The 27,757-nt window shown below is 38.5% G+C and overlaps 1 protein-coding gene across 1 annotated transcript in view; it reads left to right on the forward strand.

Annotated features, from left to right (window-relative positions):
- Positions 1-27,186, forward strand: part of WWTR1 (WW domain containing transcription regulator 1) — a 48,998-nt gene extending 21,812 nt beyond the window's left edge. Inside the window, 6 exon segments of the mRNA XM_030456242.1 lie at positions 6,611-6,735; positions 17,307-17,503; positions 21,586-21,634; positions 21,637-21,718; positions 22,256-22,368; positions 23,425-27,186. Coding sequence (XP_030312102.1) covers positions 6,611-6,735; positions 17,307-17,503; positions 21,586-21,634; positions 21,637-21,718; positions 22,256-22,368; positions 23,425-23,609 — 751 coding nt within the window. The 3' untranslated portion in view covers positions 23,610-27,186.
- Positions 27,187-27,757: the final 571 nt, after the last annotated feature.

Genomic DNA, 27,757 nt, shown 5'->3' on the forward strand with positions numbered 1-27,757 from the left:
ATGTTAATAATTATTTTGATTAGGTCTGTTTTTAATCTGGATTGCTTTACTGATTTGAATTGCTGTCCATAGCCTAAACCAGCTGCACTGCCTGAATGAGGAGGTATCAGGAGATGGGAATGAGTAAGGTGCAGAACTGGCTGTGAAGTTGTGTTTGGCTTCATGAATTGTACTCCAAAACAGGTGGTAACTTTAAACTCCAAACCTGTGTTTTGAAGGACTGAACACTTAGCACCTTTATGGGTTAGGCCCCTGCACAAATGAAAGTGTTCACGAATGTGAATTTTTCACATTCTGCTGGTTATTTCTGCTGGTTGTCTTCAGGCTGTGCAAGGCCTGTGGGAGCTGGTGGTGTGCGTGAAGGTCCTGTGGGTCCTGGCCTCTCAAGAACCCCAGGCCATCTGACCTCTGTTACTAATGGTTGATCTCATCGGAACCAGAGAGGGACAGAATTACTGGCTCCTTCTCAGGGCAGAAAACTCACCTTGCCTCTGCCCAAGAGGTTTCTGGGGGCTGCCTGGGCAGGACGGGGGAGCCTCTCTGGGGCTACAAGGAGTGGCCAGTTTGTGGCTTTAAGTTGTTTTACCTTATAAAGTTTCTAAGGCACTGAGGGCTGATAAATGATTTCTCTTCGGCTGCTGGATCCTTCCTGAAAATGGTTACCACAGTACTGCCTGGCTTGGCTTTGGTTGCAGTTTTCCCAGAAATGCCTCTGCAGCACCCTGAGCAAGTTCACACAGCAGACGGGGATGTTGTGTCCCCAAGGTAATTTCCTTAAATTTAAAAAAGCTTTGCATAATTTGCATAAAAGTGTATCTGCCACATCATGCAGCATCAGAGCACTGTGAGTAGACTCTTACTTGAGGCAAGCTTCCTTTTTGTCCTTTTTGTGTTTACAAGGAACAGAGGGACAGAGAGAAAAAGTTGTGCAATGATTCGGCTCTGCCTGCAGAGCTGCAAACAGATTTCTCAATGTTTGGAGATGGTGGTGCTGCCGGAAGCAGGACACTGGACCTTCTCCAGCACTGCATGAGCTGTGGCCCTGTTCAGAGCAGTTAATGAGTCAGAACATGAGGGATGTTGGTGCTGGTGAGTCACCAGCTTCTAGCCTGCCCTGGAGCAGCTCCACTTTGATGTGGCTCAGTCACAAAATCCACTCTCTCAGCCCCTCTGACAAAGCCCTGATAAAGGACCCTGTACAAGTACTACAGTGTTAGCCAAACTCCAAGGTTGTGTTATTTCAGGTGATAGCAAGTTCATGGAATAATGTATCTCAAATATGTTCTTTCTCCTCAGTTTTTCTTAAACCTTTTTAGATGAGTAGATCTGAACTTCCTAATATTAGGGAAAAAAATGTCTGAAAATAGAACCCACTGAGGTATGTTTGTTGTTAGTACAAGCAGAAAGAGAATTAGCATGCTTCATGCTGGTGCTTGCTAATTTAAACTAACTGAGCTGTCTTGGCAAGGCTGGAAGTCAGGGAAGTCAGGGATTAGAGCCTAGCAGTTAAAAAATGCAGTACACAGCAGCAGCTCAAATTCTGAAGAACACTGACATTTCAAAGTGGGAAGCAGACACCCAAACAGGAAGCGTTTAACAGGTACAACAGGTGGAACAGAATCAAAAAGTCCTAGTAAAGTACTGAGTTGTTTAGAATGGAGCTTTAAATAATCTTCTGATGAGGGACACCATTAGGATACAATTTGCCATGTGCTGAGCTTGGGCAGCATAGGACTTTCTGGGTATGAATGCTGTGAAATGGGCAGCTTGGAGGTGGCATTTATAATGGCATGTTCTGTGTCTCATTTGACAGATAACTTATGTGTCTTATTTGTGTTACAAATATTTAACTTTCAGTGGGAACAGTATTAGCCCCCAGCTAAGTATTCCTCAGATTCTTATTTTCAAAATTTCTGGTTTGCCCATGAAGACTCCCCCTCAGCCTCATCTGTGATGCAGAAATAGAAGTTAAAATGAATGCCTCTTCATTCCTATCCTGCTTACTGATGAATAAAGGCCTTGTTGAGAAATGGCCTGCACTGATACTAGGATTTATAATAAGAAATGCAACGACTTTCTTCAGTTCAGTGGACAGTCCAGAGCTTCTGAAAAACTTGAAAGCAAGAATTTGAATATATATTTTGGTGCTATTTTGTCATGTCTGTGAACATTCCTCAAAAATCTTAAGAAAGCACATCTTAGAATTTGTTGCCTTTCTACATTACAGTTCTCACTAATTCATTGTCAAGTGATGCAGATTAGGCAAGATACCTTTAAAATTTGGGGCTCCTCCTCTTTGTATTCATACATACCAATGACAACACCTTCAGAATTTATGGCAAAGAACTACTTCACTCATTTTCTCCCAAGCTTTTAGGCTGTTTGGATGATGTGTGTAGATGATGAACAAAAATTGCCATGCAATGAAAGAAATAATAGTGCATACACAGTAATAGTAGACTATGATGATAATAATAAAAGAGCAAATAATCAAGATTTAGAGCACTCATGAAATTAGTCTTTCTCAGAATTGTTCTGACATTGAGTTTCAGCTTTATCTTTGAGTAATCAGTGTAGTAATACTTGTTACTGGAAGTGTATTTAAATGTGATCAGCACTTTTTATCTACATACATTTTTAACCAAAAATCACATTACTATCCCATCTCCTATTTACCTCTTCCCCTGTCTTTTAAGGGAAAAAAGGAAAGGAAGAATTAAAAAGGAAACTGGAAAATATTTACATAACTTTGGAGCTATTTTATGAAAAAAAAAATTGGAACTGGAAGTGTTGTTATTTGCAGGAGATAATGTAATAATTAAAAAGCATAAACTAGCAATTGTAGAAAAATACTTTCTCCTTAAGAGAACTGGAAACTTTACAACCTACAGAAACAGAATATAACTCTTAGGTCTGGATGAAAGATGTTTTTGTGGTATTTATTAAGTATTAATTTAAGCAGATCCAGTGTAGAAGGCTACCTTTCTGTATAGAAGCTGTTACACTAGAATTATGTATGTAAAGTTATTTAGGACTGTATAATTCTGTTGATAAACAGTGAAATAGCACACACATCAACTCCTTTGAGGACATTTATACCAGAGGTTTAATTCAGTGATACTCAATTGTCTCAAGAGATCCTGAAAATTAAATACTTGATCTTTGCCTGGTATCAGTGGAAAGCTCAGATATAGAGAGATGGAAATTTTTTCAGTCATCCAAGTGGGTCACCCATGTAGTACAGTTTATCAGAGAAGGCAAGCTCTGTAGGCTTTGTAACTTGCCTTTGTCTGAACTTTGTTTTCTGCCACACTGTTGTAAGCTATGAGATGTATGCCAAGAAAAAAATCCTTCTGGGATTAGTAGTTCTGGAAATAATAAACCAAGGAACAGATGGATTGATACAATCCCAGATAAGATTTGGGGTCCCCTCTGTAGTGCTTTGTTTTCTTCTGCACAGGTACACATTTCAGAGCTGAATAAATGGTCTAGATTACAGTCACATTTCACACATATGAGCAAAATGATTTTTTCCCCAGGGCTGACATGGACAGTGGTAAAAGGGTGTGGTTTCACAGCCAGAAATGCTGCTCTTCTACCACCCTGGCTCTGAATTGCCTCTCCCTTCCTTGTGCAACCATAGGGATGGTTGGATGAGAGTCCTGCTGAAACAGCATTGGCAACACAGAAAAAAATAAGTTAGTTTTGGCCATAAGGGCTTGCTTAGCCTGTTGCCACGACTGTGGGATCACTGTCCAAGGAGAAGGACTGAAACACAGTGCTGGGGACCTGGGGCTGCCCCTCGTGGACCTGGGCTGTCCGTGTCCCATCGGGAAGCCCCAGATTCAGCCTGAGTTCCTCTAACATTGAACTGTTTCATACTATTTAAAACAAACAAACAAACAAACAAACAAAAAACCCAAAACAGTTCAGTGGACAGTCCAGAGCTAAATGTTATGCTTATGTCTGCTCATTGAGACTGAATCTGCTCTGGTTGCTCCACACAGTGTGCATTAGAGAGCTTTTGTAGTGGGGTTATGGGTGGGAGCCACATGCCAGTGGTGACTGTAGACTGGTAACTGCCTTGGAACTGGTATTAATGGTTAGGGCCCTGAATTTCAGAGCAGAATTCTGCATTTTTGTGTTTGAAATCCACTTATAATGTTTAATGTTTTACCCATTGGCCTTTAAGAAAAAAGAGGCTGTTTTGAATTTAATTTCATCAGTTCTGATACCCAGGAGGGTGTCAGGAAATAAAAAGGGCTAATTTCTGTCACTGCTATGTATTTTCTTATATTCTTCTGTATAAGATACTGAACCAAAATCTGTTATTCCAGTATAAATCCAGTACATTTCAAGTGGAGTGATACTGTTTCTGCAAAGCTTTAACATAACCTTTTTAATACCTATGTAGAAATAAAGGGAGGGTATTTACATAAACAATGGAAATTGAGTCAGGAGGAGTCTTCTCCTGCCTGAAACCAAGCTTTTTATTTTAGAATCTTTCTGCTGATTTTAGGGAATTGTTGGGTTTTCAGTTTTACTATCTGAAGTTGTTAAACAAGCATTGTCTAATGCTTAACAGCCTTCAATAACTCGTTAAACCCAAATCAGTTTTGTGGTTGTAGTAATAAATTTTAGTAACAACCACCTATTACTTGATCTTGAATCATAATATCAATGCCATATTTGAAGGTTCTGTTTCAGACACTCTGTCTGCATGTTTTCTAATGAAGAAGATATGTTTGTACACTGCCAGGGTGGCACCAAGGAGGGTAAGCAAGGTCACTTGTGGATCCTGGCTATGAGAAGTTATCATGTTTACACAGAAAATTCCTGTGGTTTTGTTTTGTTTAAAATTCCGCTGGATTCTCTAAGATCTATGATCCTTAAGGTTTTTGAGCATTTTTTAAGATCTTCTGTAAGTTAAGAAGCATTTCTAAGTGGTTGTCATGGCTCTGATTTTCATATGTGTAATTAAACTACAGATTGTTTTCCCCATAAAAAGGATAAAAGAGATTTTGAACTGAAGCAGTATTAGTTTTCAGCTACAGCTTCATGACTGGTTGCTTTACATAGCCATACCAGAACATTTTTGTATTTTTTTATGAAGACTTTTATATAAGAAGAAGTTTTATGAATTGAGTATTTTTAATTTGCAACTTTTATTTCAAATAAAAAATGGGAAAATCTGCAAGGCAATAAAGATATGTCCTAGAACGATATTAACTTAGAAAATACTTCCCTGTTTGTTGATTCTAGCTTATGTGTTTCTTCATGTTTTGTGCTGACTTCATGCTGGCTGCCTTGGATTAATGCTGACTGCCTCACTATGTCAATAAGAAAAGACAAAAAGCAACCAGCAGAGCTCTTCTTTGTCATCCTTTGTAGGATGGACATTTTAAGTGGGCATATTAAAAAAAAAAAAAAGGATGGAGACTTGTTTCATGGTGCAGTATGGAAAAAGCTCCTTTATAGAACTACAGCTAATTTCATTATGAATTGGTGATTGGAAACCCAGAGTTTCAACAGGGAGTGTTAAAGCAAATGTGTTTCTAAAAGAGTAACTATTCCTTGACTCTGGCTTTTAACGTCTGATGTGGCTAGTAGTACGTAGTACTGTTCTTAAAAATTTTTTTCGGAGTCATTTATTTGATCAAGATTTTACTGACCTCATGGAAGTGTTTACTGTCAGCACCATATAAACAGTATTGCTGAATAATATTTTAATGGCTTCTGTTATAGAAAGATACAGAAAATCTTACATGTTTGTTTTTTTTTTACAGTTCAATAGAGTAATCCCAATGACCCTGTATTAAAAGTAAAACCATTGATCCTGTATTTGCCAGACAAAAAAAGTCATTGTTACTCTAACAGACTGCCAGCTGTGACCAGGCATTCCTGCTACCATTCTCTTTCCTAAATATCTGCAATGCTGAGAATCCGTGCAAAATTAAAAGGGATCCATTGGCATCTCTAGCTAAACTTCTGGTCAATTCAGTGTTGCAGGATCAAGGCCTAAATGACAAACTCTATGTTTTGATCATTACTGATGTTCTTGGAGAAGTGTAGACAGATGAGTTTTCATGGTGTGAAGCAAGCAGTGGCATTTGGCAAGACAAACACTTGTCTTTTCAAAACTCAGTAAAATGACCATATATTGCTGAATGAAAAATGGCCATATATTTGAGTATATACAAAAAGACTGTTCAGACAAGAGTAAACAACTTTTGGACTGTTAAATAATCTGGAATATGAATATGTATTACAGATTTTCAGTATCATAATAGAATTCACCAGTTTTTCAAGTAAAAGTAATTATTCCATATTATGCATAAAACATTAGAATGTCAGAGGCAGAAGACCAGAGGAAAAAATAAATGACAAGATGATAGATAATTTCAAGTGTCTTAGGTTGAGAGGAAAAGGATAGAAAAATGTGGGATAAGAAAAGCAAATAGGACTCTCATGACATTATCATGACTGAGAGTTGAACTTGATGATCTTGAAGGTGCTTTCCAGCCATGATGATTCTATGCTTATGCATAACTATGTGGATGTACACTTGGGTCTTTTGTGTTAAGCTTGTGTTTTATCTTTTCTTCCTCAGTCACATAGAAAAAATTACAACATGGCAAGATCCTCGAAAAACGATGAACCAGCCACTGAATCCCATGAGCCACCACCCTGCAGCTGCTTCCACACCAGTACCACAAAGGCCTCAGCCAAATCTTGGTGAGTTCTGGATGTCCTCTCTGTGGTGGAAATACAAAAGAAAGAGGAAGGCCACCTTTAACTCATTGTTTGCCAAAGTAGTCTTTGCTTCAGGAAAGGTAGCTCTGATGCTGCTATCAGATCAGATACATAAAGTTCTCCACTTTCTTTTCTATTTTTCCCCTCTGTAGAGTTGGCAGTAAGTGAATTTGTGCTGTTTGAGTTGAAGTTTTAACACCTTACGCGTTTTATTTCGAGCTGCTTTTACAATTTTATGTATAGTGTTGAGCATGGAAAAATAAGCTCTTCATCTGCTTTTTCATTCAGAAGTGGTATAAAGCCTGCACAAGCCTGCAGGCTTTTCAAAGCTTACTGAGCAAATTGCTGTTAGATAACCTCTCTGCAGTCTTTCCTGTGTTTCTTTGGTTCAGAGGTTGTAGATGGTTTACTTGTTTGTTTATGGTGGTGGGTTTTTTGCACAGTAAGGTTCTGGACTGGAAGATACTCGCAAAATACTAAGAAGTCTATTTTGCAGTATAAGTGATGTCAAGACTTCTGCAAATGGTGTGGTTTTATTGATGCTCCTGTTTAGCACTTTAGCCTTAAATTTAGGCATGAACTTCTGTTCCTCAGATTTTGCCAGCTCTGAGCCTCAGTGAAAATAAAGCCATGAAAACTCTGAAATTTTTAAAGAAAATAGGTAAATGGAAGAAAACGTTTTCATGTATAATTGAGAATTACAAATAATCCCTAATATTTCACTTCTGCACCTTAAATTTTCTGCCACTCAAGAGAATGAGGATCAGGTAGATTCAAGATTACAAATTCAAGATTACAGATTCAAGATTACAAAGCTATGTCAAATGGCTGGTCTCAAAAACACAGACCAGATCCTTGTTCAGGTTAATTTTTGGTAAGTAGGTCTCATGATTTCATGGTTATTCCTTTGTAATGTGATTCATCAGGGCCATCTCATGTAAAAAGAAAATGGTAAACATTTGGCTGCCGATGGTCACCAGTAGCAGTACTGCAGTGTACAGATAGCTAACTTCAATTCTTTCTTCTACCTTTCTCTCAACAGCTGTCCTGCTTGAATATATTCAGTAAAAGGTGTTAGTTATGTGATCTAGTGGACATAAGCAAATTGTATCATGAGAGTGGATGTCTGAAGAAGAAACCTGAGTAAAATCTGGAAGGTTAGGGTATGCTGCAGTGTCTCATACTGCATGGTAAAACGAACAATTGCTCTGCACGTTACATCAAATCACAGCTGCATTTAGGTCAGTCTGTATAGAACAATTCTGAAATGTCCGAGAGCCAGGAATAGGACAGTGTGGTTTTTTTGTTCATACCAACACCTCAACTTGTGTTGACATCTCCTTAATTAAACATTCTCCTTAATTAAAAAAAAAAGCGGTATCATAAATCAGGACAGAATACAGCAAACTTTTTCCTCCAGTTTGTCAGTGGAAGTGAATCAAGGAATTTGGATTTTTGAACAAAGCCAAATGTTGTACTGAAATGCTTGAGCACTAAATTTTAGAGGGTCTTTCTCGAGATACAAAGGATTAGAAATAAAGGCATACACCCAATTAAGAGTCTGTTCATGAAGGGACTTCAGGTGCCCAGCAAGGGTGTTTCCACAGACTTCAAAATCTGCCACATCAAATTCAGGCTATGTTTCATTCAGTACCCTTCACATTAATAGATGAGGTTCTACTCTTTGATATATTTTTAGACAGTGCTTGGCATAGTGGTTCAGATCCGGGACTGAATTTCCTAAACATTAGTCTTCTAGAAAGGGTATGCGAAAAATTCCACAGTGTCCATATTTATTTAATGGAGAAATTGTTTTTCTTATGTTTTGGTGAACTTTTTCTCATTCTGGTGTCTTTCAAAGGGTATGCCATGACACTTCGGGAGCAAGCAAATCTGTTTGCACAGCTCATTAGAACTTTTAGCACGGTATTATTAAATCAGTATCACAGTCTTTGATTTCCCAGTCCCCCTATTTGAACACACCATATATTTTAAAACATTTAATTTAGAATCAGTGTACATATCTGCACACTGAAATTACAAGATTGCAATATGCTGAACTGAATGCAGTCAGTAGCTTCTGAATACTTCTTGTGACAGTTTAATATACATGGGAGAGCAGTTTCTAGTACTAAAGTAGAATGCCTCTACTTTGATATCTTGGCCAGAAGGAAGGGCCTTTCTGCTTCTCTGTGATACTAACAGTGCTGCTGTTAAATCTGCTTTCATGAGTCAGATGTTGAAGTGAGCAATTTGTTGGTCTGGCAATCAGTCTCCTAGGCCAGAAGTGATTGTGTTAACATCTTACAGACATCAGAGGAAAAGTGGAAACTAGATACCAAGTTAAGCCACTCTTCTGGCCATAATTTTGTAACTTTTTAACAAGTGAGGTCTATGAATTTGTCTTTTGCCTTAGTGTTTTTTGGTATTGGAGGTTTTAAAAGAAGTTTTTCTTTTGAAGATGTGCCACTTAAAAGGATCTGACTATTCCAGGTCTGCATACTGGTCTGCACTTCCAATTGCTAACACATGTGTTTTCCTTGCTGTGCTTCTTATGAAGAGATGGGAAATATGGTCTGATCTGTACCGCTTGTTGCTTTGGTTTATAAGCTTTTTAAAGTAATATTGCTGAAAAAAACCCACTTATAAACATGGTCTCAAAAGCACAGAGTGAGTAAGTGACACTGAGTCATAGTATGACTATGCTTGAGACATAAAGAAACATATATTTGATTGATATTAATAGACATACCTTAAAAAACCTGTATTTTTCTACCTTTTTTCTTATTGTGGTTTTATGCTATTTATGAGCTATACATAGAGGTTTTCTTATAACTTAATGCAGTGTTAGTTTTCTCTTTAACATTCAAAGCATTGCTCTCAAATGTTATATAGCAAAAGCATCTGAAAGTATTTCTTTCTCTAATGCATCTTGTTAAAATCACAGAAAACTAATCCATGTTAGGCAGGTTTCTCTGCTCATTTACACATTGCTACTAAATTCAGTGACGCTTCGAGAACGAAAAGGGAAGTTTGTCCCAGAGACTGAAGCATATTGTTGCAGGCTAGCATATATTCATACTTTATCAGTCTGCTTTTTCTGAGTACTTCACCTTTGTTGTTAAGACAGCTCGGAGATGGATATACTATAGAAAGGACAACATTAACAGCAATCTTTTAACTATATATTTTGTTGTTGGAATGCAACAGGGAAAATGATCAGCTTCTGAATGAAGACAACCAGAAACACTGTATTTCTTGCACTTTCATAAGTACATAATACATAAGTATGTATTAGATTTTGCCCATTCTGAAACAGCCTTTTTCAGCTGGTTGATAACGTATGGACTATATATTACCAGTCAACTCCATTATTGTGTTGATTCCAGGACCATATGTGGAGTGTATTCATTCTGGGCATCTAGCCTAGGTCCTTGAATTAGGCTCCTTGAATTAGGAGACCAAGCTCCATGGACATCCTGAGAATGAAAGGAAGGAGAGAGCAGTTGCAGTGCTGATGGTCGAACCACTGCCTGATTTAAATGACTAAACTGTTCTCTGGAAGTGGCCACATTCAAGCTAGGAAAGCAATTCTGCCTTAATGGCAGTCACTGGTGTAAGAAGACTGTGAAGCATGGCTTTTGGCTATGTGTAGCAAGATTTAGGGGGGAAAATTAGATCCTTATAAAAGTTTCTTTTGCAACAACTTTTAATTAAATGCTGCTTGTTTTGCAGTCTTTCTACATTCTACATTATGCAACACTCAAAACTATTGTTATTTTCATGCTGCTTACTTCAAACTGTTCTAAAGAGATTTCTTTTGTGATTGTACTCTTCATCCAGTTGGTAAGCACAATCTGGTCTTCATTTAAATGTTTTTCAAGTTTAACAGTTTGCAACTTATTTTGGCATAAAATAACGTAAATCCTCTGATAGTTTTTATGTTTCCTATATAAATTAGCTTGAATTTATATGTGCAGATTCCTTGAAAAGCTGGTAGGAAAAGAGCAGACTCTGCCTGCAGAAAAACCTCAGAGAACCTTCTGGGCAAAGAGGCAACCACCATGAAGAGCCAGCTGTGGAAGTCCTGCCTGGCAGCAGATGCCATCTCAGTCTGCAGGGCACAGACTGAACTGCCTGTTAAGTAATGCCCAGAGTCTGGTGGTTTGAGAGTTTTGGGCACTCAGCCATTTTGTATAACACCTTCAAGTTTATTTAGGTGTGGATAGGGGCTTTCCATTTACCTTACTGATTACAAGGTGTGTTTGGTCCAGCTCAGCTTCTGGGAGACCATCCAGGCTGTCTGCCCCCCCCTTACTGCCCCCCCACCTCTGCCCCTCTCTTTGCAGTGGGCAGTCCAGCATCAAAAACAGCAGAAACACATCCCTGGTTTTACTAGTTGGCATTTTCCACTTCTGGTATACAAGAGAACTTGTGTGACTCACCAGACCTTGCATAGAGGTGGGACTGAGGGCTGAAAAGGCTTTTAAAAGCTGCAGTCATGTATAAGCTGGCTGTCAGGGAGTAGGTGACAAGGGGCGATGCAAAGAGATGAGCAGAGCTACGTTTGTGTAGATCCGTTATGCATTAGAGCTCAGCCATCTTCTCTTATCCTCTTACCTTCGAATCTGTTACTTTCCATGGAAGTTGGAACAAGATGATCTTGAGAGGTCCCTTCCAATCTGAGCTGTTCCATTATGCTGATCTGAGGGTTCAACCATATTAACTTATTGTGTCAAACTCCTGGTGAAGAACTATTTGGGTTTTTTTTTCCCTACTGAGGAAGACAAAGATCCTTACCCTTGGAGCTTACTCTGCCAAGATCCACCAGCAGGCATGATCCAAGCAATGCAAGCAGGGTAGTTTTAACTATTAAATACACTGGTTCTCTAAGGCAAAAGATATTATGCTTTACACAATAGAATCTAACATGGAGAGCCTCTTACACTGAGACCTATTTGTGTTCTAGAAATTAATCTGTGCATCAAAAAAGTTTAGCTTTCAGCTGTATCACTAAGGGTAATTTAATTGGGTCTGAATGCAACTGGGGATTATGACACTTTGCCTCCGCTTTCGTTTTTTTTCATCAGCCAGGAAATCCAGCCAATAAAACAATGCAATAATCCTGTCTAAGAGCAATAAACACGTGAAGCAAAGTTTCCATATCCTGCCATGATATAAGAGTTGTAGCTGCTATTGTCTGAGGATGATAAAATGCAGTTTTGGTTACTGTGTCAAAGTGAGTCTCTGGAGATAAGAACACAGAAACTCCCAAAGTGTTTAAAAACAGGTGGTGTGTGTTTTAGTGATAACTAATATAGGTGAAATGGTCTAGCTTTTGCAAGGTTTGGTTTGCATTGGCTGGCAATTTGGTTACAAATATGCAACATTGTTAGGAACCTGTTTTTCCCTTAGGGTGTAGCCTGTACCCTCACAGCACCTGCACAGGCTTCCTGTTCCAGGTCAGTTCTAATTACTGGATATCCTGAAAGAGGCAGAAACAATTCAGTTGTGAATTGTCAATGTGAATAATTTTGGCACCTTCTTCTGGTTAATGAAATAATACTCACAGGAGAGCTGAAAGCATCGATGAGGATTGCAGGTTCCATGGGCACGATAGTTTTATGACACAGCTCTGGAAAAGAACAAGAATTTATATTTTTTTGTTGTTATTTGCAATTAAAACGTCAAAGAAGTAATATATCAGGTAGACTGCAAATGGAATTATGTAATTTTTTTTAAGGACAGGGGCTATATAAGTGCCAGAGACTAACAGGAATTAAATTCAGTATCAGCTAAATTAAGTCCAGGTATCTCAAAGGACACACCTTTAAACCAGCAACTGTCTAGTAAGTCTAAAGTGTTAAAGGTTGATGTGTTCAAAAGAGTTGTTGGTATTTTTTCAAGATCTAGTAATTTTTAATTTTAACAGAGAAGTTCCTGCTGGTGTAAGCCTTTTCCTTCAAGGTTAGTAGTCCAGACGTGTGCCACTGCAAGAGTACAAGGTCATTTTCATAGTTTCAAAGTGAATGAAATGTAAAAGCTGCATGAAACAGAAGTAAAAATGAATTAATAAATATTTTATATAATGGTCCTCAGTAAATGTTCATTATCATTGAATCTGTTTCTTCATCAGGCAGCCCACACCACTTCTTATTGCTTATTTACTGCTAAAAGTGCTTACAGAGTAAATCTTTAATCTTATAAATAACTTCCTGCTAGGTCATAGTTTTGATGATGCACCTGTAGGTTGTTCATTGGGGTTTATTTAAGCTCGGTTCATTGAATACAGGAAAGGTTAATTAAATGTGACTGTCATAGAACTAAACAGTTGCAACTGTTGAGAAATTTCTGTACAGCTATTTTCAGCCCAGAAATCTGAATAAAGGAGTCTCTGTGCACTGGGGTAGTACAACTTTTTGCTTTAATACTTTGCAGATTTTTGGAACAAAATGCACTAGAACTGAAAAGCAGTATTTTTTGCTGACCTTGTTGGAAGGCTAGTGCTGTTTCTGGGAAATCAGTGAAACAAGCAGTTCTTTGTTGGCAGAAGTGGAGAATGAAAAGGAGGGGAGCCCAGTCTTTTTTTCTTCACAATATCGTGACTAAGTCAAAGCTGTAGCATGGCTGGGTTCCTTTTTTTTTTTAATTTCTTTTTTTTTTCTTTAACCACTATAGACATTTGTTTTTCATCAGACAGTGTTGCGTGACACCTGAAACTGGCCAGTTCATATGAATTGAGCTCCAGGCTGCCTATAAACAGTAGAAAAAAAGATCCACAGTTGCATCCAGACACTTCTGACACTAAAATAATACAAGTTGGTACAATCAGTTCAATGCATATGTCAGAAACAATTAACACTTGCATGTTTTGGCTTCTGCAACTTGCAGAGTCTCTTGCCCACAAAATAACCCTTGGTTAGTATGTATCCAGCAAAGTCATCAACAGAAAGGTCTCTTACAATATCAGAAAACCTGATTCACTAGAATATCATGATTAATATAAAAAGCAAACAAAAGCAGTGAGAGATTTTTCTTCATTTTTCATCTAACTGGGAGAAGAAAGTTACATAGGTCTAACTTGAGATGTGAACTAAAGAGCTATAGTTCCATGGGCTGCAATGAAACTGTGGCCACATAGTCCAGGCTTGGAACTTAGCCCTACATTTTTAGTTGCTTTCATTTGAGCTGGAAAATTGTGTAATGACTGTTTATTGAAGAGACTTACTTAATTTTGTAAAATAAATCTGTTTTTCTCCAAGAAAATCCCAATAAATCATAAGAATGCCAAATCTGAAATTCCTTGGAGATCTAGGCTGGGCCTGATAGTGTTCCTCTCAAAGTTGGTGCCTGTACACTTACTTCCACAGAATGCAGTGCTGCCTCTGCACTGCAGCCTGTGGCTTCCAGGAGACTTAAGCTGGGGATCCAGTGACATCTTTGTGTCTCTGGGGAAGTCATGGATGGCACACTGGCATCTCTGGACCATAATCTCCAGAACACCTGATTCTGGAAGCATGTTGCAAATGGTTTAGATGTGTCTGCATGCTTTCCACAAGGTCCAGAAGGATTTACTAGTGTGGATTTTGCACCACCTACAGGTAATAAAGCTGCTGCTAGACCCAAACTGGCCCTGGATTTAGCACACCTGTTCAATGCAGATAGTCCTGATCTGTGTAAGTAATAAAACCACTCTGCACCCTGAACAAACCATATAGTTAATACCTTGAAAATTCACTGTATTTCACTCCTGGCTTACCTGGAGTGTATCAGTGCTGGGTGCTATTCTTAGTGCCATCAACAGGAAGAATTTTTGTCTTTGATAACTCAGAAGCCCATACAGTGTTTCAGGATTGCTAAACTTCAGAAGTACTGGACTTGCTTGTGCATTTGCTGACTTCTTCACTGAAAATGGCGGATCCCAACAATTACTACATTTATACAGCCCTGTGAGATGCCCAAGGGTATCTCTGCCAGCAAAAAATTTAAAGTGGTTCTGTTCCTGTCAGTCTTTTGATGGCTGTGTACAATTTGGGAATTTTCACCACTGTCTTCCTGGGCCTACCAAGCTACCTTCTCCGTCATCTTGTCTCTTTCTTCATTCACAGCTCCTTTAACTGGAGCCAATAGACTTGTTCTGCCCTGCTGGCTGTTACTGCTTTTTTCAGTTTCCTGGATGTTTGGCCAAGTGGCTTGTCCAGTACAATATGGGTACACATCATCTGGTGGAGAAGGGAGTGTGTATATATATATATATACTATATACTATAGCAAAGGCAGCAAATAGCCATTACAGACAGCACCACTCACACCCTATGCCTGAAAGTATCCCAGACACACCATACAGGCTATTAATCTTTACTTAACTTTGCCTGGTTTCTGTCATATCCATGTGCTGCTTAGATTAAAGCCGTTTTCTTACAGAGAACTTCCTATATTGTGATAATCCTTCAGCCAGCCTGGATTCTTAGCATGTTTGTTTTATTCACTGAACCATTGACATGAAAAAAAATTAAGCACAAGTTTATGCACAAGAGGAGTTAAATTCCTGCCTAGGTGCTCATAGTCGTGGCCGTTTGACACCAGATTTACACTGATATCATTATATAATTGTTCTTATAATATTTCTTATTTATTTAGTGTGAATAAGACTAGATTCACTGCATCTTAAAATGTTGTTCCATATATTATTTTCCCATTATGAAAGTGGTTCGATTTCTGTACCCAGGTCTCATTCCTACCACTTCCCTCTCAGCATTACAGCTCCCTAACCTCTCTGGGGTTTTGCCACTGAAAAGTCACTGGTCACTGCTTGCTTCAGTCAATCTTTTCTGCAGCCAGCTTTACTTTTCCCACCTGGACTGCTGCATTGGTTGCACATAAGCATTTTCATGGCTACCTAGTTACTTTTGCTGGGAACTGGTCTAATCAGAAGGTACCTTCTTTTTATCCCCAGGCAATTTCAGTTTGCTGTGTGGCCACAAAAATGCTTTTGCCAGTAAAGGGGTAGCCTGTGGGCAGGAACAAGCAGCTGGGTGTCGAAGAGGTGATGAATGACAACATTGGTTTCATGTGGAAGCATGATGTCATTTGTGTGGATACAGCTGTTTGTGGACCACACATAAACTGGATCTGTAAAAAGGTTGCATAACTGCGGGGCAGCTTTTAACTTTGATTATTTCTTGATCTGGGTTTTCCTCTGAAGCTAAAATATCTTGCAGATGCACTCTCAAATGGTTCTGTATTCTTTGCATGCTGGACCTGTGTGGTACTGGATTACCCAGAACGAAAAAGTCTGGGTCTGGTATGAGCACAATTAAACATTTCTGTCAAATCAAGCAGGGAAAAGTTTGTGTTGGTCTAATGCCTGTGTACCTGTCTTGCTCCAGCTGTGGGAAGACAATATAGGGTCTGACTTGGCAGAAGGCTGGCTAGCATGAAGTCAGTCTTTCAAAAACAGATTTAACTTGAAACTGGCAGAGTGAGTTTTTTTGGTGGTTTGCATTGTATGGGTACCATACCTTTATTTGATCCAAACTCTCAAATCATCAACCTGTTTCTTTCAGAGTGCACTTGTATCAGTCCTTGCTCTACTGTGTCCTTTGGGGTCAGACATGGGCACAGCATAGACACCTTCAGGTCTGAGAAGCACAGAGCTGAGATGAGATTTGTTCACATGGTACAGATCGAATTTAACTAATTTTCCTTGCATTTCACCTGCTTTGCGAAAATAAGTGAAAGTACATTATTATGGAAAGATGTAGCTTCTGGGTCCTGGTGTCTTTTCATTGCACTGCTTCTGTAATTTCTGACAGTCCAGCTCATCTCTGAATGGCATTAGGTACATTTTTTTTTTCCTCAGTTACCATTCTCAAGCTGCTTTTTATTACTATAATACATGAGTGCAATGTGGGGTGAGGAGTACTTAAAATACTTCTGCAAGATGTAGGAGTAATATTAAGCCTCGTTTGGGTGCACAGACTGTAGCTTGTCCATGGTAATACAAGGAAGGCTGCAGCCTGCCAGGGAACAGGACCTCCTGCAAGGTTTGGTTCTCAACTGGGACTGGAAAATCTCTCATCTCTATGCCATTGAAAAAAGTGTGTATCTCCTTCACAGTGGTGAACATGCACAATTATGCTGGTAATTATTCTTAAAATAATTACTTTAGATCTGTCTATAAATAAAACATTAAGACAAAACATTTTTACTAGCATGCTGCATACTACTGGTATACATTTGTAGAGGAATTTTCCATTTAAAAACTTACGTATCATTTACTACATATTGTTAGGTAAATATTTGAACATACTAGGGTGAATATAAATACTTATTGTATTGTAGACATTCCTGTTTTATGTGAAATATTAAAAATCATTTACTAAGGAATTACTAATACCAGATCTTACCAGATGTAGTGCAGCCATGTCAGTCATTTGAAATACATTAATTTTACTAACCCCATACTGTAAGTGAGCAACGTGTCTCCTCGGCCCTCTGTTGCCTCCAAGTACAATTCCACTTGGGCAGCCTGATTCCTTTTCTTCCCGCAGTCATGAACCACCAGCACCCGCTCCTTCCTAGCGCGGCCGTGCCGCAGCAGAGCCGCCCCGCTCCGGCCCCGCAGCCGGGGCTGCTGAGCCTGCCCGGAGAGCTGACTGCACAGCAGCACCAGCAGAAGCTGAGGCTCCAGAGGATCCAGATGGAGAGGGAGCGGATTAGGATGCGTCAGGAGGAGTTACTGCGACAGGTAACCCCATGGATACTCTCTTACTTTGTTCAAGAGCCTTTAGTTCAATGCATCTACATCTTTACCAGGTACAATTTGCATCTCTGTTACTTTATGTCAAGCTTAACTATCATTTAAGGACAGGTAACAAAAAAGCCAATACTAACAGATCAATTCATTTTTTTCTCCAAACTGCCCCTGAACAGAACACAAAATGGCCATCTGCCAGGAGTTACAGGCCTGGTTTCTTTCTCATCAGCTCTAATAGTAGTGTAAGGACCAAACTCTCTTCTGTGTCTTTTTATAAACCTAGAGCAACTATCTCTGACTAGTTTTCAGTTTAACTTGGGCTGCATAGCAGACCGAGTTCATTCTTCACTGAGGATAAAGGCAGAGTTGTTTTTGACCCTCATCCCAATGCAGTAACTTGCACCCTTTGTACAGAACTTGCACTGTTGTACAAAGTAGATATGTAACTTCCTTTATACTGCCTTAAGGAAATAAAAAGTTTCAATGGTTGTATTCTGTTATAAGCAACTCCTCTGGTGGTGATGTGTTTTGCATGCCATATCAATCAGCTTCCTTAGACAAAATAAATAATGTATTTCTCTCAGGAATAGGGTGACTGAAGTACATGTATCTCTGCATCTGATTATTCCCATCATCTTTGGTGAATATATATACACATACATGCTCAAAGTTAAGCAAGTTCTCAGTGCTCTTGATGAGCAGGAGTGAAAGGCAAATGCTAATCCACTAGTTTCTGGATTTTTTCTTTACCTGCTCACGCCAGGGCTGAATTTGCCTGTCATGGTTCAGATCTGAGTTTCGAAATCGTGGAGTCAACAGTATCTTGTGCCCATGTTCAGTTTCCATGACTAGTAATTTTGGGGAGTTACATTATGATACATTACCTGTGCCTGCAGAACTCTGTTCCAGGTGGTGGTGTCTGATTTGAGCAGTGATCTCAGATCTTTTGTGTACCTTCTCCTTTACTATCAAGTGCTCAGAACAAAACAGAGATGGATGTGGGAAGAGTATGAGCTTATCTTGTATGAGTTTAGTCATAATTGTCATTGTGCTAATAACATGTTTAGCTATTTTTCCTCTCTTTGGCTCTCCTCATGCTTCAGGACAAGAGCAAATTAAGCTTCAGAACAGTTGTGCCATTAACGCAAGGGCTGGTATCCCTGCTCTTCTGACTGTGTTTTACTTTGAAACTAATACACTCTCAGCACTCTGTAGCTGTGTCCTACTTAATCAAGCCTCTAGTTTCCTATGCTGGTACTGCCCTGCACCTGTGGTGTTGGCTTGAGCTCCACATTATGTAAGCAGGACAGTACCACTTTGCATTACTAAAGCTTCAGAACTGGTGTAGATCTTGGGGAATGATGTATTTCCCACCCCAGGAAAGCAAGATGCAAAATCCATCCTTCCTAACAGAATTTTGTGAACTTCCTGTGGGTAACCTGAAGCACTCCTGTGCCCGGGGAGCTGCAAAGAATGTGACAAATCCCTCTGGAGTCCTCAGTGTTCAAGCACAGGTACTCCTGCCCTGAGCCTTCACTGCTGCTTTTGCTTTTCTAGTGTGACCTAAGGGGAAAACTCTGATGAAATGTGCACAGTACTGCTAGGAAGTGTGAGGGGGTGAAGAGAGATTGAGAGGGGAGGAATTCTTGTGGTGGGTCACAAACCATCCTGAGGCTGGAAGCAGCTGCTGGCTCTCCACAGCCATTCTTGGCTGCAGCTGCTGTGGTAGAGCAGCACACCCAGCCAGGAGGAATATGCAGTTATGGAAGCTTTCTCCTTAAGGAATTTGTTTCCTCCTTTGTCCTCCTCTTCATTTAGTTGGTAAAGCTTCTAGAACTGCAGACTATGTGCAAGAAGGGCAGCATTTCAGAAAACCAGCATGCCCTGAGTTTCCTTACTCAGTTTTGTCATTCTGGAAAGAGTTAATTTTCTTTCTTACTGATCTGTTTATGTCAGCTTTCCAAAGAAAAGGGAGAATCTTTTTGCTGTTTAAGAGCTTCTTGGAAATGGAAGTAGGTAGAGATGATATCAGTAAGAAATCTCTGAAATGGTCCTACAGGGAAGATGTCACAGCACTTCTCTGTCTGCACAAGTGCCACCTTGCACCTTGTTTGGAGGGGTGCAAACAGTCAGAAAAAGTCAACACCTCTCAGAGTTTCCTTTTGAACCTCCAATCCTATTCCATAAGTAAGTGTACAGAAAGATACAGGAGCTCAAAAGCGGCTGCAGAAGGAACAGTGTTTGGGGATGCAGAGGAAGATTTATTGCTGTTTATTGCTTGCAGAGTAGAACCTTACTGGCCTGCTATTGCCTGAACAGAAAAATGCCCTGCTGGACTATTTCCACTGCACAGCCTGTCCCATGGTCTGATTTACTGACGGCACAGGCAATATCTAATGTCACACTTTCCACCCCTAAGTGTGAGAACTGGCAGAAAAGAAATTGCAGCAACAAGTAGTGTAAACTCACTATAAAAACGCCCTGTCTGGAAATGATTGTTTGGCAAATAAGAAGGGAGTTCAGTTCAGTCCTACCAAGGGTTCTGGGAAATGTGACAATGAATTTCTAGACTTGCATGGCATACAGCTAAAAACATGTTTTGCAGCAGAGCTGTGTTCAGAGGCAGTGAGTAATTCAGCTCTCTGCAAGTACTTTGAAACTTTTAAAGATTTTTGCATATAACACTGAAGCTTTTGACATGCTTTTGTGATGTCAGAGTACTGTTGCTGATGTTTTTAAAAAAACTGGTATGCCCATTTTCCTGAGGTTTGTGCATTTTCACAGATTCTAGCTGATTAATTATAAATAGAAACATCACCATTTAAATTGTCACTTGAAAAATGCAAATGTCATGCATAAGCTATTAAGAATCTTCAGACTACTTGTTCTTAGTTATTAAATTATTACAACCTCTAATGTAATTATTATTATTCAGTGAATATATTAATAAATATATTGATAAGAGAAACATTGCATTAATGGGGCATCAATATATAATTCCCAACAAATAACTGTTACGTTATTGATTAAGAGACCATGCAGGTAAAACATCATATTCTAGACTCCAAAATATATCAGTCTTTTCTGTACTTGGGAGAATGAATGACTGATTCAGTGGATAAAAGTTTTCTTCTAGTATTTAAATGAAATATGTCCTTTGCTTATTTAATTTTTTAAGAAAAGGTTGAGTAGATTAGGTCAAAACCAGATACAGCTTTATTATTTTAAAGGTCTTAGGGTATTTTGGAATATTCTGTGGAGCCAAACAACTTTTGTGTAGACTTCTGTACCAGTAGATGTCACGGTTGTTTCACAGAGATGATGCTAGCAGAATTTCTGTTTTGGGAAGAGTCCTGAAACAAGTTTCCTTTGGCTCTCATTGCTCATTTGCCATCCTAAAGACAGAGTACATGAGACAGGCTAGTAGGCAGAGAGTTCATTCTAAAGATTATTGGGTCAAAGTCTTGGTTTCAGGGGTTTTCTTCTAACATGTTAAGTACTTCATCGTTGCAAGTGAGAATTCTGCTTTGGTATTATAGCAAATTGTGTCATCCCACAGCAACTCATTTTCAGTGCCTAATTTTGTTTTTTTTTTTGCAATAGTTTAAACTGAGAGCAATTTCATTTAAACTAAGCTGTTAGAAAGGGATACATGGGAGATTAAATTTGGAATCCAGAGGTTTAAGCTGTTTTTATTACTGCTGATCCAGCACTTGGAGAACTTGGGTCACTGAAGAGTAGACTGGAACTGAAATTTGAGTGTTACACAGCCCTAGCACACTTGTGAAAACCTTCAGCTGGAGTTAGCTGGCCCATGAAGTGGGGACAGGGTGTTAGTAACCTTCATACTGACCCGTGGGGCTGGCTCCAGCTGCAGTAGGGCTGAGGGGTCCATTCTGCAGTGCTTCAGCCCAGCACAGGTGGGTAGAACAGATATACTGTCTACATTATGATTTTCTTCCCACCAGTATAAAGTCATGCTTAGAGTGACCACCCTAAATAAGATGTGTCTATATTACATGTTTGTGTGTTACATGAGCTGTTGGAATAACCCTTCCTGTTTGCCTTCTCAGGAAGCTGCTCTGTGCAGACAACTTCCCATGGAGTCAGAAGGCATGGCCCCATTCAGACGGCTGTGAACACACCTGCCATGGCACAAGACATGAGGCCTGTGACCAATAATGGATCCGATCCTTTCTTAAACAGGCAAGTTCAAGTCCTCTTCATCAGTCAGTTGACTTCTCTACACTGTTAAAGCTGTCTCTCCAAAGCAGTTTCCTCTATCATCTTCTTTTGGGCTTAACTGTGAACAGGAGTTGTGGCCACGTGACTGACTGAAATCTTTCAGTTTAATATTTTCAAGAAGGAATTTTAGAAATCAAGCCAAACAGTAAACAGCTGGTTTAAATTATGCTGTAGCTGTATGTAGATGACTCTAAGTGGAATAGGTACATTATTTAAATATATATGAACTGATTTTTTAGGCTATCAGAGTTGGTTTTGGCTAGAAGGTTATTATAAAGTGTGTGCATTTAAAAATTTAAGAATGGCCTTGCTTCAATTTCGCTATATTTGGGCTGATGTAATGTAACCACATCAGTGGGCCAGCAGTTGAGAACAAGGCTTAATGACTCCAGTATTTCACTTAATATCTAACCTACTGGGCTGCCTTTTTTCAGACGAGGAGGGGCTACATCTGGCAGAACATCTTGACTGAAGCTTTTTCATGTTTCAATTTTTAGTTGGCCCGTACCATTCCAGGGAACAGAGTACAGACAGTGGCTTGGGATTAGGATGCTACAGCATACCAACGACACCTGAAGATTTCCTCAGCAACGTAGATGAGATGGATACAGGTAGAATACTCCAAATTAGCTTCAAGTTTTAATGATTAATAACTTTGTGTTGTAATCAATAATGTTTTATAATTGCATAACTGAACAATAATCTCTCGCTTCCTATTCAAGTGAATACATGAGACTGTGGGGGAAAAGCCTAAAAATTACCTGGTACCTATAAGGTTCTCAATTTTAGGTCTAGATTCTACCCTTTTACCTTAGACTGATAGTATCAAAGCAAGTAAAAGGTTGGAAAATGTGGGCCTTATTTGAGTTTTCATACCACAATCCAAGGTAGGAGGCGTGAAAATGTGGTCTTGGGTTACATGCTTGGTACATATAACTGTTTTCTAACTCTGGAAAAACAGTCTCATCAATAAAGTCTCCTACAATGGCCAAGTTGGATTTGCCTTCAAATAGAATGCATTTAGCTATTTTAGATTTTGGTATGTGTTTTCATATCATTGTCTTCCTGGAGTTTAAAATACCGAAATCAATTGCTAAGAAATAAAGTTTTTTTTTCAGATAATGAAATTCTCAGCACTTCCCTCACCTAAACTTCCTTTTGAAGTCATCGTAAGTTTTAGATGACGCAAAGAGTGAAAGGTTTCTCTATAAAGATTTTAATGCTTGTTACTATTAAGTTATGAAAGTACCCCAATTGCAGAGGTAAATAGCTGTGAAACCACTTTTTTCCATTATGCTGCAGGGAGAGTTTTCACCCTTTTGCAGAGAGCAAGGTGAGAGGGTTACACAAGACTCAACTGCCCCTGTGGCAGACTGATGAAACTTTGAACTATCACACTTCCCATGTGGCAGATCAGAGGCTGATAGCTTTGAACACTGCTGGAAAGGGCCTTTTGTGCTTCTAAGAGCAAAGGATATGAAATTAACTCCTGGAAGGATATGCATTTTGCAAGCAAATACAGTTTTGAGGTAGCATTTGTAGAAGGCAGGAATGCTCAAAAGTGCTTTTGGGAGAGAGGGAGTCTAATTATTGTATTCATTGTGTTGTGTTTTAGAATTATCCCACAAGAATGTGGTATTTCACATGTTCTTCTTTGCTTCTCCTAGGAGAAACTATAGCACAGACAACAATGAACATAATCCACAACAAACACGTTTCCCCGAGTTTCCTCGACTGTCTTCCAGGCACAAATGTTGACCTTGGGACTCTAGAGTCAGAAGATTTGATCCCTATTCTCAACGATGTGGAATCAGTATTCAACAAGAACGAGCCCTACCTTACCTGGCTGTAATTGACTGGTGGTGCAATTCAACATTTCTTTTTCTCTTGAGGTAGAGGTAGAATATCTGAAAATCCTCAAGAGCACAACTTACTGCCTTAATGCCTTTTGTTACATCATCTTTACAGTCAGTTTAATCTCTGCCTGGGTTTGATTGACACTAATTTAAATATAAATACCTATATATACACACAAGTATCTATATGAATATATGTTTCTTCTATAAAAAAAAATACACTACTTTATACATCTGTATACTTTACCTTTTCGACCAGGCAGAAATATTTCACTGTAAGAATAGAAAGTGTGTGGTGTTTATGCATTGTCCTTGCGTGATCTCCTAGGTATTGATTAACATCATAAAACCCTTCATGCATCACAAAAGCTAAACACTAGGTCACTGGGTTCAAAAAACATGCATAGCATGACACCATGAGAGCAGTTTTACTACTGTGTTTATGACAATAGTATCAGAAGCTTTTTTAATCAACTTACTTAAAGCTTTAAAAATCTTTTTGTTTTGTTTCTAGTAACTAAATGTGCTGCATGGAATACAGATTAAATCTGATCCAAATCAGTCATAATAATCTCATTATATATTTGTAAGGCACAATCAATACTATTACAAGTTTGTTTTTTTTTTCCAGTATATTACTGTATATTTTTCAGAAATAATACTTCCAGTCTGAAAGTACCAGAATTGTTTAGCAGCACTGATATTATTGTTGCAAAGTAAAGCAGACTGGTACTCACTGTTGCCTTTTAAGAAACAAAGCAATGTATTATAAACAAGCATTTTTTAAAAGATCTTAGATTTTATGGTTATTTTATATTAAGCACTACAAATTTTGTAACTTAACACATGAACATCAATTTTTTAATAAATATTAAACTGTGGCAAATATTTAAATGCAAAAGCCATGCTTTTAAAATCAGGACTGAAAAAAGTAGCACAAGTTATTAATATCATATGTAGTGGGGAAAAACCCTTGCTTGTACTGTTTTCAGTAATGTTTTTAACTGACAGTGTCAAAATACATGTAGTTGTATACATGAAAAATAGATGGTAACTTTATCAGACAGTAATTGTAACATTCTGGTAAAGTTGCTTACTTCTTAAATCTTTCTCTTACTGTAATTGATGTACAGACACAGGGCATATCTGTGTATTCTACCTATTGTGTATCCTACAAATACTTCTTTATCAGAGGTTTGGGACTGGAGAAGGCATCTAGGACATAAGGCTTGCAGTTCCCCTGAAATGCAAATGAAGTCCTAAATTTCTTAAATATTTGAAATTATATATTATAATCTATGAACTTAAGCTTTTTTATATTGAAAAATGTCTTTTATGAAGGCATTAAAACTTTTCTCTAAGCTTAATCCAGGCTATATACGAGAGAGAAGAGATGTAGCACTCAGTGTAAATGTGTTGTCAGGTCATGTAATGCTTAACAAGGTCTTAACCGATGCACCAGAATATTTGATCATCAAGACTTTTTGACATTGGTTGGTGAAAGTAGTGAAAAGGTCAGAGATGAAGTTGATGGAATAGGGAGTAGGTTTGGAAGACGAAGCTGATGTACGAACCGTAGATCTTTGCTGGGATGGGTGGCTGCAGATAGGGGTATGCAGGAAACAAATCCACAGTGTTCAGTAAAAACATCACAGAAGAACTGATAATATAACTGCCTTGTCAGTGATGCACCGCTGGGTGCAACGTGATATCAGAAGATAGAAAATAAATAAAAAACACACACCAAAATTTTGGAAAAAGAGGTGGAAGGCAAAGACAGAGTCATGAAGTTTTATTACATAGGGTAAAGTAGCTCTTTTTATATTTGGTTTTGTTTTGTTGTGGTTTTTTTTTTTTTAATAGAAAATGAGATATGACAGCAGAGTTGTGTCTGCACATAATTTCATTACTGAATGGGCATTGGTGTTTCTTTTATTCTTTTTTAAATTATTTTGCTAGTGATGACTATCATGGCATGAATTTCTTTCCAACAAACAGGGGACTGGGCAGGGCTGAGTAATATTACTGTAATTATGATTAAGGAATTCTTCAGGTTGTCAGCCCTAAATAAAAAACAGATGGTCCTAAGGCTTTTTTCTCAGTGACATGACTGACTTTGGTATAAAAGACTTGCAGATTATTTGGCATCTGGTTGTGATGCCAACTTGTGAGGCCAGCTGGCCAGCACTGCATGACTGGCCTAACAAACTGAAAGCAATTGGTGCTAGAACAACTGACAATAGCTGCAGATCTGAGCTTTTCAGTGATGATACTGCTCTACATTAGATTATGTTTAGAAAATGCAGTTTGTTCATTTGCTAGTTAAATCTGTGGCTATTGAAAATATAACTTTTGTCATAATAAAGGATATTCCAAGCAGATCAGGTTCTCATCTAGTGTGAATTAGCTGATCTGTGTTGACTTCTGTTTGGTTACCACTGATCTTCATCAGCTGGAGCCATGCTTCTTACAGAGACAACTGATGCAGTTTTCTAGTAAATAGAGTAAGATGCTAATTAGAATAGTGAGTTTACAAATTTGTTACTCTTTCATTGTTTTTTTTTTCAGGTAGTTAAGTGTCTTGGTTCAAAAGACCAAGGTAAAAAATGATAAACTGTATCTTCATATTAATTCTCTAATAAACAAGCTGCAGATTGGACAGGAGGATGCTATGTGAAACAATACTGCCAGTGTAAAACAACTGCCAAAACCTTGGGTCAGGTCTTTACTCAGTCATGAACCAAATCATGGTTAAGCTGAAAGCAATTCTTTACACACTGTTAGGTTTTTCGTTTTTGTAATGGAGAGGATGTATCAGACGAAGTGTAGTAACAACAAAAACCTATTTTGTAAAGTTCTCTTTTTTACAAAAGTTTCTGGCTTTAAACAGGCTTACGGCAGAAGTTATAAGTATTCAAAGCATATGTAATTCTTATGAAACTAAATTTATTGCTGATGATATTTCACTGTACTGTTTCAGGTTTTGAACATTTGCTTTACTAAACATACACTGTCTCTTTCTAGTATAAATACAACAAAATGTGCCAGCTGGACAGGTCTACTGTTGGCCATTACTGAGGATGGCATACAGGAGCCTAGGTGATGCAGAAGTAATGGGACATTGTTAGTTACACTTTGGTATTCTGGTAATACTATTAGAATATACATTGGGGAGGGAATGGGTTTGACTTTTTGACAACAAATGCTGTTTGGGGAAGGGAAGGATTTTTAAATGTCTGTTTTAAAACAGAAAAATATGGGTGTCAAATGAACATTTCCTAATATACTACATCCATGTACATGCTATTATAACTTTTTTTATTTACTTTTCATTTGTTATATGAAGTGTGAGCATTTGTTTTTTAATTTCAACCAACTGTATGTATCACAAGCAATCAGATCAAACTGTTGTATCCGTGGTTTGATTCTGTTTTGTTTTGGTTTTTTATTTCTTTGATCTTGTACATGAAAAACAAATATAAATGAACTTAAAGATTTTGGATGCATATTGATTTATTAAGTGGTTTATTTTTTTCTTCGGAGGATTGTAGTATGTGCTTCCTAGGGAACTGTGTAACACTGCTTGGAAAAAAGGTACGGGCATACTGTTCTGTGAAAAGGCATACATTTTAAATTAAATTATTAGCACTTAGCAAATTAAATGGGTTATTTTACCATTGTGTTTCAGTTCATTAGTAGTTGTTATGGCCCTTGCTGTGCTTATAGTTTTACTCATAACACAACATGAATCTCAGGGCCACCATTACTTGTTTCTTTTAGTGGTACCTTTTAATTCACAATTCACTAACACAAATGTTGTGTTACAATTTGTTTACAGAATCACAGAATCATCCAGGTTGGAAAGGACCTCTGAGATCATCAAGTCCAACCCTTAATCCACTACCAGTGTGGTTACTAGATCATGGCACTGAGTGCCATTCAGTCTCTTTTTAAAAACTTCAAGGGACAGAGAATCCACCACCTCCGTGGGCAGCCCGTTCCAATGAGTGATCACCCTCTCTGGAAAGGATTTTTTCCCAATATCTAACCTAAGCCTCCCCTGGCAGAGCTTAAGCCCATGCCCTCTTGTCCTACTGATATCTGCCTGGGAAAAGAGCCCAACCCCCCCCTGGCTCCAACCTCC

This window comes from Calypte anna, chromosome 9 (genome assembly GCF_003957555.1).
Source record: "Calypte anna isolate BGI_N300 chromosome 9, bCalAnn1_v1.p, whole genome shotgun sequence".
In the NCBI taxonomy this organism is placed as follows: domain Eukaryota; kingdom Metazoa; phylum Chordata; class Aves; order Apodiformes; family Trochilidae; genus Calypte; species Calypte anna.